The 18284-nt window shown below is 39.8% G+C and overlaps 1 protein-coding gene across 1 annotated transcript in view; it reads right to left on the bottom strand.

Annotated features, from left to right (window-relative positions):
• Window positions 1-18284, bottom strand: part of LOC125130422 (ovostatin homolog 2-like) — a 50783-nt gene that overhangs the window by 12170 nt on the left and 20329 nt on the right. Inside the window, 15 exon segments of the mRNA XM_047785764.1 lie at window positions 1087-1243; window positions 1856-1934; window positions 4025-4201; window positions 5637-5720; window positions 6500-6551; window positions 7540-7658; window positions 9771-9900; window positions 10260-10488; window positions 10918-11003; window positions 11689-11695; window positions 13555-13703; window positions 14701-14871; window positions 17099-17248; window positions 17943-18110; window positions 18113-18143. Of these exon segments, the coding sequence (XP_047641720.1) occupies window positions 1087-1243; window positions 1856-1934; window positions 4025-4201; window positions 5637-5720; window positions 6500-6551; window positions 7540-7658; window positions 9771-9900; window positions 10260-10488; window positions 10918-11003; window positions 11689-11695; window positions 13555-13703; window positions 14701-14871; window positions 17099-17248; window positions 17943-18110; window positions 18113-18143 (1789 nt within the window).

The following is an 18284-nucleotide window of genomic DNA, read 5'->3' as shown; positions in this document are numbered from 1 at the left end:
ATGATGGAAACACTGTCATTTCTCTGCAGTGAAACTCTTCATTTTTCCCTGCTTATTACTCCTCAATTCTCTCTCTCTCTCACACACACACACACACAATTATGGAAAAAGGATTGTGTAACATTAGGCAAACTGAAGCACTGATCAATAACGAATCCAATAAGAGGCAAGATGTGGAGATGTTTTAGAAGAGAACATGGACTATTCTCATCTCTCTACCCAGGAACAAGAGCTCTTCTCTGTCGGGATCCTCCCATTGCAAAGATGATGTTTGGAATCATTTAAAGACACTTTTCCACTCTGTGTAATAGCAAGGCAATTTGAAAACAATTTGCATCAAAATGATATGCTCTACCCAGTTGCAATTTATCCACATTTTGAGGCAGATTAGCTTTACATTCCAAAATCCAAGAAGAGGAATGGTGAGCCGGAAAAACAGCAGAGAGGAAAAACCCAGGATATTTCAGAGGTTATCAGGGCATGCTAAACTATTATGAAGGGAGAATACAAAGATCAGGGAATAAAAGGCACATAAAAAGGGGGTGAAGTGGACAGCTGTCTTCAAAGAAAGGAAATCCGAAGGAAGGGAGGATACCAAGTGATTCAGCTAAATACGCGAAGGAAAAGGGAACGAATAGGTACGCTCCAGGGCATACTTCATTTTATTTGCATTTTGACCTGGGGCAAGCAAGGTCCTCCTGCTCTTCATTGAAATGAAATAAAAATGACTAGATGCTCTCCCTGAACCATCTTCCCATCCATAAGTAGGAATGAATACTATTTATGAATGTTTCCTCTCTAAGTTCTTTTTCTCTCCCTTCTCTCCTATTTCCAGTTTATCTACTAAAGGAGACAGTAAAGCAAACAAGAGATACAGGAGGCGTTCCATCCAGGCTGAGGTTAACATCGCAAAGCAGGTATGATGCCGTCGACCAACACAGCACAAGCCTATGACAACAGCAGACTCAGAAGGTACACGGTAGTATTCGCGAGAAAGGATTCATACTCCCAGTTAGGGAGGTCAGACCTAGGGAAGGGCAGAGGAAGCAAAGAAGCAAGGCAAGCCCACTTGTATTCATCTCTCACCTCCCAGGCATTGTTGAAAATCTTGCCGTCACTTTGAAAGCAGCCATTTCTTCTCTGTTTGTTTGAAAGCCAGATCAAGGTCTCTTTTGGAACTTGTTCATCAATGAACACATATTTCTTCATTCCCTCTAATGTCTTAAAAGTAAGGGCACTGAGCCTGTAAGGCAAATTCCCAGTTAGCTAATAGATAAGAAAGAAATGATGTCAGCTACCCAGCAGGTCCTTCACCATTCCTTCCTTTGGGTAATAGGTGTTTCAATTTGTCTGATAGTGATGGTAACAAGTCTTAACTGATGGTGGCTCTTTCCTTTGGGTCAGTAATGATATGAACCACAATATATGAAAATAAGAGCAAATATTTCCTATCGTTTTTACCCAAATTCCTATATAGTCTATCAGAGCATCCATACATGAAGAAAGAATGGTTTTAAGTAAATGTTTTGGAGTCTTTTGGTTTTCCTTTCCTGAATCTATGGGAGACTCTGAAAGATGCAGACTATGATGTGCCAATTTCCACAGGCTGTGGAAGTGTTGAGGGGAATGTCATTAAATGACTGGACTACGGAGCAAATTGCCACGAGACCCTAGGTATACTGTTGCATTGAAGTGGGAATAATCAAATGTTTTAGTTTTCTCCAATTCACCTCTATAAATTCACTTTGAAACCCACCTTGCTTTCAAAACCCTTCCACACCCAACTTCCCTCACCCCCTTCAAGCCATCCATAGATCATTTCCGTATTATTTAAAATAAAATTTTCGTCTCTCACCATATGCTTCCTTCCTGATTCAACCGCCAAAACACACTATAGGAACCATCAGGGTTTTTGAAAGACAACTTTTGATAACCTAAAATATAACATGGCAGGAAATTACTTTTTAATCTAAGAAAGTTAGAAGAAAAAGAATGGTGTAATGCCAACCCTGTGTTTTAGTATTATACATAAATCACAAGGATGCTCATTTATTTTAGTTTTAATTTCTGAAACCAAAGATTCTCTAACTATAGGGAGAAAAAATAACTTCTACCTTCTAGGGTTTTAATGACAAGATATTACATATGACTGTATCTGGCTCAGTAATTCTCTAATATTACTAAACATTTTATATCTTTTCCTTAAGGGTACTTCACTTCAGTGTTATCTGTCTGAAAAATAAATAAAAGAAATCATACTCTGAGCTTTTCCTCGCATTTACAAGGTTTACACACCCTTTGTCTAAATACAAATTCAATCGTTTCATTGCAATGAATTGAGCAAACACAGGAGGTGGTAAATGAGCCATTTATAACTCCTATTAGTAGTAAGAATGGAGTAGGATAGTTACACCGCTAGCTGTAGAAGTCCCAGTAGGGGATCATAGGAGGAAAGGGAAACTTAGGGAATTTTGTGAGAATACTGTTAAATTAATAATCCCTCAAGAAAACCATCAGAATATTATGAAACAAAGCAGGCTTGCTTAACGATAAAACCGTAAATAAAAACATGGGAGATGTCGCAGGTAAGTCATTAAATGAAAGATAAAATGGGGCCTGCATTCAAGTTCAGCAAGGTAATGATCCTTAGGGTCAAGGAGAGAAATTTAAGGGAAAGATGACCCGCATTATACAGAAACCTGAGCTGACTCAACATATTTTAGCATATGTTACCGCCCTTCTGCTGATTTGAATAAGGGCCAGGACAGTCCTAGTTCGACCTTATAGGGTCAACTACGCTCTTACCCAATAGGAAGGAGGAGCTAATGATGTAAACCTGATGTCTGTTTGAAGAAAGAGGAAGAAAGCAGTCTTTTCCCCCTCTCCACTTTCCTTGAATTATAAAAGTGTAGCCCAGTTAATTCTTGGGGCTGAGTCTCTTCATCTGCCCAGCTGCATCTCTGACAAGCGTCCTATCTTAAAAAATCTATTTCTTGCCTATCACTTTGTCTCCTGCTCAATTCCTTTTGTGCTGAGGCATAAAGAACCTGAACCTCAGTAAGTCCAGACACAAGGTGAGTGATTCTATCTTAAAAAATCATGAGGAGTTCCCGTCGTGGCGCAGTGGTTAACGAACCCGACTAGGAACCATGAGGTTGCGGGTTCGGTCCCTGCCCTTGCTCAGTGGGTTAACAATCCGGCGTTGCCGTGAGCTGTGGTGTAGGTTGCAGACGCAGCTCGGATCCCACATTGCTGTGGCTCTGGCGTAGGCCGGTGGCTACAGCTCCGATTCAACCCCTAGCCTGGGAACCTCCATATGCCGCGGGAGCTGCCCAAGAAATAGCAACAACAACAACAACAACAAAAAAGACAAAAAAACAAAAAAAAATGGGCATTCCTGTAGTGTCTCAGTGGTTAACGAATCCGACTAAGAACCACGAGGTTGCAGGTTCGATCCCTGGCCTTGCTCAGTGGGTTAAGGATCTGGCGTTGCCGTGAGCTGTGGTGTGGGTCGCAGACGTGGCTCGGATCCCACATTGCTGTGGCTCTGGCGTAGGCCAGAGGCTACAGCTTCGATTAGACCCCTAGCCTGGGAACCTCCACATGCCACGGGAAGCAGCCCTAGAAAAGGCAAAAAGACAAATAAAAAAATAAATAAATAAAATCATGAGTTCAAGTCCCTAACTGGGTTTAGGCCGGGGTCAAGTTAGAGGTGTTTTTGGTTTCATTAGTAACAACAACAAAAAAGGTAGCTTGGCAAAATATTAGGCATTAAAGACAAGCTGAGCTCATAATTTGAAACACTACTGGTCTAAATTGTGCAGGTAAATGACCACATAGATAATGAATTCCCAAAAAACCCCCAAATAAACAAAAAATGCCCAAACCACTGCTAACACAGAGTATCTCAGTTCAGATGTACTTTTTCTCCACGAGACTACCTCATAATTACAGCTTTAGGACATCTTGATATTAGTAACAATTTATTTCATCTATTACAGGCAGAAATTCCTTGTCTGCTCACCATTAGATAAGAAAAAGAAAGCTTTAGATTTCATTTCCTCTGTCAATTGATTAGTAGATTTCAGATAGTCAAGGATGTAGGTATCAGAGGCCAGCAGGGCTATATTCTGCTCTCCACCTCCGGAGGGCATTTTGAGAAGATTTTCCAGATTCTGCACTGCAAGTCCTACAATATCCCCTAAAAGTAAGAAAAAGTGGAAAGTTACTATTGCTAACTTGGCATTTCAACATGAACAACAATAGATAAAAGAGGTGGTTAAAGAATCTGATTAGGAACCACGAGGTTGCGGATTCCATCCCTGGCCTTGTTCAGTGGGTTAAGGATCCGGTGTGGCTGTGGCTGTGGTGTAGGTCGGCAGCTACAGCTCCGATTAGACCCCCAGCCTGGGAACCTCCATATGCCGCAGGAAGCGGCCCTAGAAAAGGCAAAAAGACAAAAAATAAAAAATAAATAAAAAAATAAAAATGAGCCTAAAAGGTGGAAACAAGGAAAGTTTTCATGAAGTGATTCTGAAGAGGAAAGAGGCATGAAAGGTGACGTTAAAAAGGTTTCTGGGGAGTTCCCGTTGTGGCGCAGTGGTTAACGAACCCGACTAGGAACCATGAGGTTGCGGGTTCAATCCCTGCCCTTGCTCAGTGGGTTAACAATTCGGCGTTGCCGTGAGCTGTGGTGTAGGTTGCAGACTCGGGCGGCTCGGATCCCGCGTTGCTGTGGCTCTGGCGTAGGCTGGTGGCTACAGCTCCGATTGGACCCCTAGCCTGGGAATCTCCATATGCCCCGGGAGCGGCCCAAGAAATAGCAAAAAGACCAAAAAAAAAAAAAAAAAAGGTTTCTAGAATGAAAAACATTTCTGAAAATCTCATTCCCAGAGAGAGGGTTAAGTTAAGAAAGGATGTTTGCTTGCTTGCTTATTTTTTTTGACAAACTGACCCTAGGAGCTGTGCACTGTAATCCATCCCTTCCTCAAAAGTGTTAATGTTAATGGACAAAGAAGTTGGTTTTGGTAAAAGTTTTCTCCTATTACTGAGGAAGTTTCCAGTATCTTTAACAAGAAAAGGGTATTCTGGTTCTCCAAGGGGGAATTTAATATTTCAGATTAGTGGGCTATGACAGAACCCTTTGTTTTCTAAACCAATTATGCAACAGAAAAGATGTCTTCTAGAGACACAGATTTGAAAATGGTGCTGCAGAACCTTCTGATCACATATGGAAAAAAGCCCAGGGGAGCATCTTCAGCAAGTTCCCTCCAAATGACAATGGAAAAACCAAATCGCTCCATCTTTTTATTTTGAGAATTTTTCTTTAAGATGACCTCAATCAAGATCTTCAAATTACTGGAGTTCCCGTTTTGGCTCAGTGGGTTATGAACCAGACATGGTGTTCGTGAAGAGGTGGGTTTGATCTCTGGCCTTGCTCAGTGGGTTAAGGATCTGGCATTGGCACAAGCTGCAGATGTGGCCCAGACCTGGGACTGCTGTGGCTGTGGCGTAGGCTGGTAACTGCAGCTCCAATTCGACCCATAGCCTGGGAACTTCCATATGCCTTGAGAGCAGCCCTAAAAAGAAAAAAGAAAGGTTTTCCAAATTATTGTGAAACAAAACATTTAACTTACCCACAACAGTGAAAAAGGCCCTGGCTGATCCTTCTACTACATTGTTTGGCAAATCCAGATCTACCTGCCTGGAGTCTTTGGTGCCTGGAAAGAAAATAACAGTAAAATACATAATGTTATAGCTTCCTTTTATAACCAATAGCAGCAGATTTGTGGGACAAAACATATTAGAAGATATATTCCATTATTTATTTTTATATTATAAGTTGCCCATTAGAAGAGATGAAATTGAGGTCTTGATAAATTTAGAATAATAATACTTTCAGAAAATAATATATAAATCTATGTTTTAGAGAATGGCCCCTTTTCTCCATTAGTTTAGTACTTAGCTACGTATGAAAAAAAACGTAAACAACTACTATGACATAAAGCATCACATACAAATGGTAAAGTCTGGAGAATCCTATTAGGCATTAAAATCAGATCATCAATCAAATAAAGCAATACTCTGTATGGCCATAAAACAGATTGTTGAGGGGCAGTGATTTATCTATGGTTGTTTCATTCCAAGAGTACAAAAGCAAAGGTTACAGTGTGTGCTGTTTGGGCATAATCTTGACTTTCCACTGTCCAAAACTGTGCCACATTCACATGACAAGAGAAACCAAAAACGTACAAGATGGGAGAAATAGGCTGAGACAGATCCATGAACTAAAAAAAAAAAAAATCATGAATATCCTTTTCATTTGCTAAAATTATACAACGAAGATCAGACCTAAAATGAAATATTCATCCATCAGATATTTAAAATGAAATTAGTGAGGTCCTCAGTACGGCAAGAGAACTAAAGTGAGAGGGAATAAGCTCATTTGTGGGATACATTTTCCTTAGGACTAATTTGACCATTCAAAAGACCCTCTTACCTTTTGTACAGATAAGGAAACCCTGAGTCATCTCTTCCTCAATACCTTCAGGCTATCGAAGAGTAAACAAAAAGAAACACCGAGTAAGGAGTCTGGGCCATCTTTTTATGAAGGAAAAGCAACCAGGCATCAGCTCGCATAGGCGTGACTGGCAGAGGGTTGTTCCTGGAGAAGATTCTTTCATTATGCCCTTCTGTTTATATCTGGAAATCAGTGTACATAACCAACACTCATTTTGGCCCTGTGTTCCTGTAGCTCTTTTCAGGACAAGGATAACATCAGTGCCTCGGTGGGACAACCTTAACCCCTCTGATCTTGTCCAGCTTCGCCAGCAGACAAACAAAAGTGTTTTGCAGAGTAAGAACATGCCACGAGGTGAAGTGAGAAGGCTCTGCCAACAAGAGTTGGTTCTTCTGGAGGATGAGGAGCGCTACATGGGTGTGTAGGACAAGCACATTTGTCTCTTGGATTTGAGAGTCAAAGAAAGGGAGGGGAGGAGTTCCTGTCGTGGCGCAGTGGTTAACGAATCCGGCTAAGAACCATGAAGTTGCGGGTTCGATCCCTGGCCTTGCTCAGTGGGTTAAGGACCCTGCATTGCCGTGACTGTGGTGTAGGTTGCAGATGCGGCTCAGATCCCGCGTTGCTGTGGCTGTGGTGTAGGCCGGCGGTGACCCCTAGCCTGGGAACCTCCACATGCCGCGGGAAGCAGCCCTAGGAAAGGCAAAAAGACAAATAAATAAATAAATAATAAAATAAAAGAAAGGGAGGGGAGAGGATGAGGTGCACAGGAAGCATCCTGAGTCAGGAGCAAACCAACAACCATCAAGCCTCTTTCAAGGCTGAAGTTTTTCTATCCTGGGTCAGATATTGATTAAAGAAAGGATGATTTTTACTGCTGCTTTAATTCATATCCAATGGCCTGTTTGTGTCACTAGTATCTCTGGTCAGGTAAGTCTCTTCAAGGAGAATGTCCTTTAATATTTAACCTATTAGATACTTCCCACGTCATATCTAGAAGGGATAGTTTTGCACGTACATACCTCTACCAACAAACTTTTCACCACGGTATCTTTCCAATTTAGATTCTGCTGCTCCTTTGCTTCATTTGGGCAAGCGCTACTTTGTTTGGACTCAGCAATTACTGTGATATTCACTTTACCTGAAAAATATTGCCAAATAGAGGTTAAATTGACCATTGGCCCCTTATGTAAAGGGAAATGATGAGAGTCTATAAACCACGTCTTGAATCAGATGAACTGAATCCAATCACTCTATCTGTGCTTGGACCAAAATAACTCGTTCTTGTCCTGCCTGGAAATAATATGATAGGTTCTGTTTTACCCATGTCAAGATTCTTCATATTAAATAAGTGATTCATTTGCCTAATTAGAACTCAAGAAATTTTAAGAAAAAAATAATATCCTTCAAAGCCCACTGAGCCAATTCCTTGACATTGATGGTTTTTAAAAGTTACTTGCGACATTAGGACATAACATCAGATAACTAGGGTTCCTGACATTTCCATGATCAAATGAACAAAAATAGTAAAATATGACATAGTGGAAAGAGCACTGGGTTTTAAGCAAGTGCTAGCAAGGGACCCACTGTTTTAATTCCCTATGATATCATAGGTCGTGTAATTAAAACTGGTCTTCAATTTCTTCTTTTTTTGTTTTATTTTGTTTTGTTTTTGCCATTTCTTGGGCCTCTCCTGCGGCATATGGAGGTTCCCAGGCTAGGGGTAGAATCGGAGCTGTAGCCACTGGCTTACACCAGAGCAACAGCAACGCAGGATCCAAGCCACATCTGTGACCTTCACCACAGCTCACGGCAATGCAGGGTCCTTAACCCACTGAGCAAGGCCAGGGATTGAACCCGCAACCTCATGGTTCCTAGTTGGATTCGTTAACCACTGAGCCATGATGGGAACTCCATGGTCTTCAATTTTCTTGTAAAAATTAGGGGACTAAAAAAATAAAACTCTTTTGGCTTAATATTACCTGTATGCCTACACAGCTGTATGTAACCCATATACTGTTCTTGTGTTTTGTTACCGTGTTTCGTTTTATTTGCTTCTTTTTTAGATAGGCCTTTGATACGCCACTCTTGGAAGTGCGTCCTCCACTTACTGGCATAAAACCATACAAGTTAGTATAGTTTATATCTCAACTGCCAGAATCAGAATTCTGAAGACCTAGTGCAGTTAGAAAAGTTGAGGAACTTAAAATCTAATAGGGAAACTAGTCTTAGGCACACTAATGTCACAAGTCAACTAAAATAATCTCATATATGATTCTTTATTGCCAAAATAATGAATTTAGAACATGAAATACAGAAATTTTAATGATATTTCTTTTTTGAAATTTGTTATGAAGATTATCATGTGTCTACCACATTCTCATTCACTAGACTCTTTTTAACTTTTCCCTTCTCTTACATTTTTAACAAGATGCTATCAATTTATTTTTATATGTTGCAGATAATATATACAACAAGACAGAACTCTTAGTGTTTGATCCTCATTCAAGTGTTTGGGGCATCTCGTAATACATTTAGTAAATTTACAAATCCTGGCAATTACTGTGAGTGGGGAGCAATTTTTGTATAGGTGACATGGGTTCGGGTTTGTGAAAAATAGGTGAAGGAGAAACGAGAAGTGAAGGAATTGGGCAGCATTAATGAAAATACGGCCTTCATTTGGGATATGATATATAGTCTTGATAGGTCATGCAAGTTAGTATTTATAATTATTTTAATCACGTTAGGCTTTTATACAAATGAAGGATGGGTTTGTTCTACACAAGCATTAACAACCAGAAATGAGATCCTTAAAATAGGGTTTTAGGGAATTCCTGTTGTAGCACAGTGGAAACGAATCTGACTAGTATCCGTGAGGATGCAGGTTCGATCCCTGGCCTTGCTCAGTGGGAACCAGCATTGTTGTGAGCTGTGGTGTAGGTCGAAGACATGGCTCAAATTTGGCATTGCTGTGGCTGTGGCTGTGGCTGGCAGCCGTAGCTCCCATTTCAACCATATCCCGTGGGTGCAGCCCTAAAAAGACAATAACACCAAAAAAAAAAAAAGAAAAAAGAAATACAAAGAAAAATATTTTATATTGAGAGTCTAAAAAAATGAGAAATTTTAAAATGGAGACATTAAAAATGTGAGGCGGAAAATTCTTTTGGTATAGAGGATTTAAGGGAAATAAATAGAGGCAATAAAAGTAGGCTGGTTTTCCATGACAGGTTGGCACAGACACACAGTTGCTTACCCAGTTTCTTAGGGATGAGAGTCCAGACATATGTCTTCCTCTCTCCAGCTTGGATAACCTCACTGCCATTGTCTTTAGGGCTGCTGAGATTTGCCTCAAAGTCCTGAGATGCTTCCAGCTGAACAAAGATCTAAAATAACAGTCATGACAATAAGGGTGATACTCTCCATACTTGGCTGTTAATATTCCTTCTCCCATCTTGCGAAGATTCTGCTTTATCTATTTTAAGTCATCGAAAATAAGATACCAACTGACTCCTCTCCCAAGAAGATGAATACAGTAGAACACAGACAATGAAACGGCAATTTTAAAGCAATATTTAAATTGGTGCTATGAATTAAAGCAATTGTTTTTGTTTGAGGAAAAGGCGAATAAATCTTATTAATGTATAGTACCATTTTGCATTTGAAAGAAGAAAGAATATGGCAATATTCAAAGCGTCTTTTGGCCTTGTTGGATTTTGACTCCAGATCAAAGGGAATAACTTACCTCTATGCACGTATTCAGGTGGCTGAAGACATTGACAATCACATCAGATTGTTCATTTTGAACCATCGAAAAGGGCAAGGTCATTTCCACAAAGAAAGATTGGGAGACTTCCAGAGCAATTGTTGATGAAACGCCAAATCCGGCCTCACCATTCACACAGAAGCTGTTTGCCTCCCATTGGGTTATAGTATCAGGGATGGTGAATGACAGATTTGCTGAACCTGAGGAACTACAAAGAGAGATTATTGATGAAATGCATTCTTTGTCTAAACCAGGAACCTACATTAGTCCGGAGCAAACAAAAAAGTACTCACGGAAGGCTAAAAATGAGTGCTGATGTTTGGACAGGGCATTAGATCAATATCTTAGGAGAGCGATTTCTATACAGTTTAATCTTAAAAAGGTCACATGTCTTTAAACATCACATTATTAAAAAAAGCTGAGGCAACTTATGTCTATCCGTGTGAAATTAATAGATATAAAACAATGTCAGAGGAAAAATAAAATACAGTATGTGGTCAGTACACCCAACTGGGTGGTATCATGTATTTTACAAAGATGGTACTGCTTTATATACTCAGAAATAAAGTTTAAGAAAGAAAAAGAAAAACAAAATAGAAATAAAGACAAAGATCAAAGAAAACTGCCAGAAGCTTACTCGAGGCTGACAAGGTCCCAAATCCATGTCTCTGGAAAGTTCGTTCTGACTGTTTCCCTTATGGCCTGTTCTACGTAGTTAAAATTCTTCTTGGAGACTTCACCAGTCAAAAGAAAAGAGAGAATAAAAAATAAGTGTTGCAATGATACACCTATGAACTCCATCTTTAAACACACGTGCTTAGTGTGAAACAATATAGAGACTGCTCCTGGGATTCATGGCCGATAAATGTGCATCCCAACCAAGGCGTCAGCATTGTGATACTCAAATCGCTCCCACTGTTAAAAAGAACAGCAACACACACACACACACACACAATAATAACGATCAGCCTCCGTTGTTCCTCTACAGCCATGTTTAGAGAAAGTAATGCCTATATACCGAATGGAGTTTCTCATCTGACCTTCTTCATCATGCTAATCAATAAAATTGACAATGACTTTAATATCGCTAATTTCTAAAGAATGCTTTCTTTGGCTGCCTTGGCCTCTAGGCTGTCATGGATATTCTTAATCATGGTGTCCTTTTCAAAACAGTCGCTATTGTTAACTTCCATAACACTACATCCTTCCAGCTTTGTTCTCATCTCCTTGGCCATTTCTCTTTTGCCATCCTCCTTTGAGGATGTAATTCCTCATCCTTGACCTGTTCCTAAGAGCTCTGTTTTAGGTCCTCTTCTTACTGAGCACTGTCTCCACACTGGTACCCTCATGCCTGGTTTCATCACAGTCCTGATGCTGACATCTCCCCGTCTGTGTCTTCCACATGGACCTCTCCTCTGAGCTCCAGATGTGGGCATGCAACGGCCCTGTGCCCTTTTCACTTTGGAGGCTTTGCAGGCAGTGAAAATAGACCCATTCCAAAAGCATTATATCCTCTTCCCGCTTCTTCCAGTATTTTCCACTTCCACACCAAGTTTCATATCCAACCACTTACCCAAATCAGAAATTTAAGAATAGTCCTTAACCCACCTCTCTCCATCCTGCATTTCCTAGCATAACCAACCAAGGGAAAATATCTTGAAACCAGCTCAAATCTATCCATGTTTCAGTTTCCACTGCCTTGCCCTAGTAATGCAAGCACCACTATCTCTTATCTTAATCACTAGCTTGGATAGCATTTGATGCATACGGACTTCAACAGCACAAATTCCAATCTCTTTTTTCTGCATTGCAATCAGCTATGTCTTTGAAAAACACATATTAGGCTGTCTGCTTAAAATTTGTCAGTAGTATATAACTGCATTAGAATGGATTCCAAACACTCATCTATAAAGTTCTAAAACTTTGTGCCTTGCTTTGTAGTTAGTTTTAGAGCTTCGTAGAAGAGAGGTAGCTTTAGCTCTCCCTACTTTTGCCATTGAACCTTATCTTCTGTCATTTTGAAGGGCTTTTCTTATCTTATCTTTCTTAGTACTTCCCTCTCTGCCCAGAATGTTTTTCTAACCCTTTTTGTGGCATATTATCATTCAACTTTCAGATCTGAGTATAGAGTCTACTTCCTCCAGGAGGTCATAATAGGCCCTTGAGAAATTTAGGTCTCTCTTCGTATTATTTCCATGTAATGTGCTCTTCCCAGGTTTTTGGAATTACCTATTTCATTATGCTTCCCTCCTAGACTAAAATTCCAGGAAAGCAGAGATTAAGCTGCTGTATTTATAATCTATAGCTCAGTTCCTGGACACAATAAAGGCTTTTTGAGGGAATTAATAAACAACTGAAGAAAGAAGACATTTAAATAAATGACTCTGGGGTTCAGTACATTTTATTCAGATACTAAAAAGCTTAGAGATTTCTGATAAAGCTCACTACATATGGTTTAATCTAGTGGCAGAAAAGTAGATAGCTTCAACCTCTTGAATAGGACTTTAGTGTGAATTCAGCCTTTGGACTTTATAGGGCCTCCTGAATTCTTGCTGAGTCTACCCTTGTATACAATCGTCAGGCCTTTCATTTCTCTCAAGTGGAGTTTCTGATAAACACTTCTGATAATCACTTCAATTATTGGATTAGTCTCAATGTTAGGGCAGAGAGATTTAAGGAATAGTATGTTCAGATCTGGAATAAAGCTTTGATTCTGGTTCTGCTTTGATGACTTGGTTTCTTTTTGCCTCCCTGACTAAATTTCCATGTTTGAAATTGGCCTAGATCTCATTCATGGCTGAGTTTTGTGCCTCCAGCCCTTCCAGCAGGGAAATGGACTGGGATTTGAACAAACTTCTCTGATGCACCTATTTAGATATCCGAGAATCAAAATATGGTTTGCCTTGAATTCTGTGTATTACGTTCCATACATAATCAGGGCATAAGGACCCCATAAGGACATCGTTCTCCTGTATTACACTCACTTATAATGACGGTCCTCTCGAATCTCCACAAACTTCTGGCTCCTGTGCATTTCCGAGGTGGTGCTATACCCCCCAAAATAGATTCCTTTCATATCTGAAACTAATTCTTCCTTTTAGCTAAAGCCATGTCCACTTGCTTTATACTGCTTTTTCAATGGCAAGGTATCTAGTTGCAGCAAAAACATAACATACTTCACATGTAAAATCCCAATTTTGTATAGATTGATACCAAGTACACCCAATTCCATGAAACCTTTCAGCCATCTCCCACATATGGCATTCCAGATTACCCACATGCAGTTCTCAAGGGGGCATTATCCATGGGCATGTATGCTCCTGAGTCTAGATACAATGGCCCGGGGAACGGCATCCTTCTCTCCATGGAACATACTTCTGGTTTCCGGTAATGGAGATTAGTAAAGACTTTCAGACCCATATCCTTCAAGGAAACAGACAGCAAAAGAAAAGTTATGCATTCCTTTCGTGCAAAACCTACAAAAGGCCTATCAACTCTTTGCAATAAAAAAATAGATGATAAATATACATTTCCTATGGTAGTAAGGGTCTGGGATTTCAGAGGCCACGTCACCTCTGTTTGATGTGTGGAAAATCCTGATTTGGAGGAAAAAGGATAATCACTATGATTTATCTAGCACTTGTGTATGAGGATTTTGATGAGTGGTTTATGTCATTCTCTATTTAATTCTATGGGAAAAATATTACCATTGCCTTAATTAACATAAAACATACACATGGAGATACATATATACACACATCAACACACATATACAATGCACTGTCAACAGCTGGGACTTGAACTAATGCCTGTTTGATTCTATGCCCCTTTTCTTTTATAGCTGTGATTTCAATTAGAAAGATCCTTTCAGAGAGATCTCAGCATATTTAATATAATATATGTAGGCTGTATTTTAGCCTCTTGATTTGAAGATTTCTGCATAAAATTTATTGTAGTAAATTGAAGACTGTCTCATTGCTTCTAATATCAGGTTTTATCATTTCTTCAGTCACCTTATTTTCCACAAAAGAGAGAAACATTAACAAAAATTGGTTTTTTGTTTGTTTGTTTGTTTGTTTTTTCCTGCACCGTGGCACATGGAAATTCCTAGGCCAGGGACTGAATCTGAGCCACAGCTTTGATCTACACCACAGCTGCCCAACACCAGATCCTTAATCCATTGCACCAGGCCAGGGACTGAACCCACGTGGCTGCAGAGACAACATTGGATCCTTAACCCACTGAGCCACAGTGGGAACCATGATATCTTTTTTATAAGACAATTTCTAAGTGTTCTATGAGCAGATCACTGACACCCATCTCAAAGAATAGGAAGAGAACACAATTAATAAAGCATGGATGTGCATTATGAAAATTAAAACTGATATGAAACAATTTTTAAAATCTTAAATGATCTTACCCTGACAACATTATAGATGTCTCCATCCCCATGGTTGCTTACAGGTGTATAATACAAACCATTGTAAAACATATCCTTCTGAGGAATGCAAGGGTCTAACTTGCTATCATCAAGGTTGAGACCATGATAGATATACCCATATAGTTCTTTATTTGGAAGCATACTGTACACCTGCAAGAAAAATCACATGGTTCCCAATTACTTTAAGCACTCTTTTCATAACTGCAAAATTGACAAGTGTTGTGCTAGAACCATTTATTCTTGTCCTTTTCTTTATAGCCATACTATTTAATCCAACGCTTTTGAGTCAACTCATTCCAGAAGAGGAAGCCTTCAATTTTGTTTTATGTGGTCAACAGCATGTTTCCAGAAAGTTTTTAGTTTTGATGCCAGATTTAGGATAGCATGTAAGAAGGAGATGCCTGAAGATCTATGGATGTCTCCAAGTCATGGAGTACAGAAACTTCCTTGTAATAGTAGGCCTCCCAGGTCTGGAGGAAAATGGGAGCTACCTGACTCTAAATCTGTGTACCAGCTCCAGCAGCTCTCTCACCCGGCGAGAAACCAAGCGAGCACTTGAGCACCCGGAGAGTTGGAGAACTCAGGTTTATTATGCTGTGGGCTCAGAGGAGATGGCTCTCCCGAGTCTGAGACCTGAAGAGGGGTTTCACAAGGCTTTTACGGGCTAGTTCTTCCGGGTCCGTGCTTGGCGGACCAGAGTGAGAACTGGCAAAGTAATAGATGCGGGAGCAAGTTTACAGAAGCAGATGTGTAGGGGAGGGGTGGTTAGGGGTAGTTGGCCAGATTTTGCTTAGTCATCATGGCCGGGGTGTCTCCTTTCTACCTTTTTGTTGGGACATTTTCTCCTATAAAGCAACTAATTAAGTAATTAACTAACAAGTTAATGAACTAACTAAATAAACCAATAGAGAAAAACCATATCAAAACACTTCATATAAATGAAATGTTCTTCCACATTCACTTAGGCACTGTGAATTACAGACTCAATAAGGACAATGAACAAAACACAGGAAGAAATAAAATGAAGAAAATGTATTGAAGTCAGGAATAGTCAACACCATGTAAACAATATTTTATTAGAGAAATAAACTCTAAGAAGTTCCAGAAAAAATTAATTGGAAAAAAAACTTTAAAAAGCAGTATAAAAAAAGCAAAAGAATAAAAATAAAAGAGTGAAAATGGGTCAGAAGCAAAGTGGTTGAATTGGAAGGCAGGCAAAGTAGATTCAACACATTTATAGAATTTTTTTTTAGAAGAGAAAAAAATAAAAAAGCTAATATTTAAAACTAATTCAAGACAAATTCTGGAAATAAAACAAAATTCTTAAAAGCAATATTCAAAGCCAGGCTATGGAGGAGTATTTTTAAGAAATTTAAAGAAAGTGGGAACAAGGATTTAACACACAGATAACCTGTCCTTCCCATTACAAAGCTTTGGTTATACAGTTTGAATATGCAAATTTCAGGGAATTCTATTTCCACAAGAGCTTCTGAGGAATCTAGTACAGAAGAGCTTTATGCAACCAGAAGATGACTGAAGAAACTGGCAAAACTTTGTGAATAGGAAGGAGAAAATAGAACATAAACTTTTACTTTCTGACAAAGAAGGAAAGATGCCACTTTCAAATGAGAGAGAAGGGGGGAAAAAAGTATTGGGGAAATAACCATTAAAAAAAATGCCTAAAATAAAATAAAATAAAATGAGAGAGAAGGGGAAAGTAAAATATCCAACAGAAACAATTTTCATGTAAACTTCTAGAATTACTGGTTTGGAAATGCTTATGAAAATGTAAGATCCATTAATAGATAATATTTTCAGATTGTGTCCAAATATATCCTTCAAAACAGGCATGGTTACATCTATAGTTTTTTTTTAAAAAATCACCTTGTTTTATAACCCCTAACCCATTACAATTATCTTGAGAGTTCTGTATTGCTATGAATACTGGGTCAGTCATGAAAAATAACCCATGAAAGAAAAAAGGAAGGAGTTCCCACCTTGGTGCAGTGGTTAACGAATCCGACTAGGAACCATGAGGTTGCAGGTTCGGTCCCTGCCCTTGCTCAGTGGGTTAACGATCCGGCGTTGCCGTGAGCTGTGGTGTAGGTTGCAGACGCGGCTCGGATCCCGCGTTGCTGTGGCTCTGGCGTAGGCCAGTGGCTACAGCTCTGATTCAACCCCTAGCCTGGGAACCTCCATATGCTGCGGGAGCGGCCCAAAGAAATAGCAAAAAGACAAAAAAAAAAAAAAAAAAGAAAAAGAAAAAAGGAAGGCAATATTTGACTTTTTTAAGCTGCTGTGTCCAAAAAAAAACCATCATCTGGAGGGTAAGACTTGTTAGGAGTCCAGATAAAAATGAGGAGGTCAGAGAGCTTACCCTTTCAGCGGACAGCTGTTGGTCTGATTTCAGAAGGAGAACACTTCTATCCACAGCCCGGAGTGCACAGACCGAGTCAGGGGCTGCTTGAAGATGGAGACTGGTCCTGGAGCCAGGTAGCCCCTGCTCCTTCGAGAACTTTATGCTAACCTAAAGTAGGGGAAGAAAAGGAATGTGTAATTCTGTGAAAATAGATTGAATATATCCAACCTTTTCCAAATTAATCTTGACAGGTTTCTATACGAACTTTTCTTTTCTTTTCTTTTCTTTTCTTTTCTTTTCTTTTCTTTTCTTTTCTTTTCTTTCTCTCTCTCTCTCTCTCTCTCTCTCTCTCTCTCTTTCTTTCTTTCTGTCTTTTTTAGGGCTGCACATTTGGCATATGGAAGTTCCCAAGCTAGGGGTCGAATCGGAGCTACAGCTGTCAGCCTATACCACAGCCACAGCAATGCTGGATACTTAACCCACTGAGTGAGGGCAGGGATTGAACCTGCAACCTCATAGTTCCTAGTCGGATTTGTTTTTGCTGCACCACGACGGGAACTCCCTGTACTAACTTTTCTCTTGCCCACTTTCACCCTTAATTCTCCTTCCTTACAGGGCCACCACCATCACCACCTTCCTATCATCTCAGGATTGGCATTGATGCCAACGTTTATTCTGTTTGATGATTCTCTCCTCTCCTATACCAATTCCAATTTTAATTCCAATGCCAATTTCACTATACCCAATGTTGATTTCGAGATGACCCTATAAGGGTTATGGCAGTGAGAAAACAATGAGATACCAGGGAGGAAACCACCCACCCCTCTCATTCAGGACAGACAAGGTATAGAAGAAACGTCACCTTGTTTTTAAAGCACTTGTCAACCTGGAATTTGACACTGTCAGCTACAATTTCCCCACTGGGGTGAACAGTGTAGACAAGCATGACAGCCATGGGCGCCAGGTCAGCACTGACATCAATGGGGAATGAGAAGTTTCCCGTCCAGGCTGTGTAGACAGGAGAGGTCATCAGCAGATATAATGCCACCAGTTTCCCAGCTCAGTGGGACACTTAGGTAGAAGAGAATGGCATGCATAGAAAGAGCAAGTAGGCTTTATTTTAAAGGCAAATAAATAATGGAAGGTTTACATACACAAATGAAGAAGGCTGTAAAATTTAGATAAGAACCATGTTTGGGTTTTG

The sequence above is a fragment of the Phacochoerus africanus genome, chromosome 7 (genome assembly GCF_016906955.1).
Source record: "Phacochoerus africanus isolate WHEZ1 chromosome 7, ROS_Pafr_v1, whole genome shotgun sequence".
NCBI classification, from domain to species: Eukaryota; Metazoa; Chordata; class Mammalia; order Artiodactyla; family Suidae; genus Phacochoerus; species Phacochoerus africanus.
Note: the sequence above shows the minus strand (reverse complement) of the source record. Positions and strands in the feature narration are given on the sequence as shown.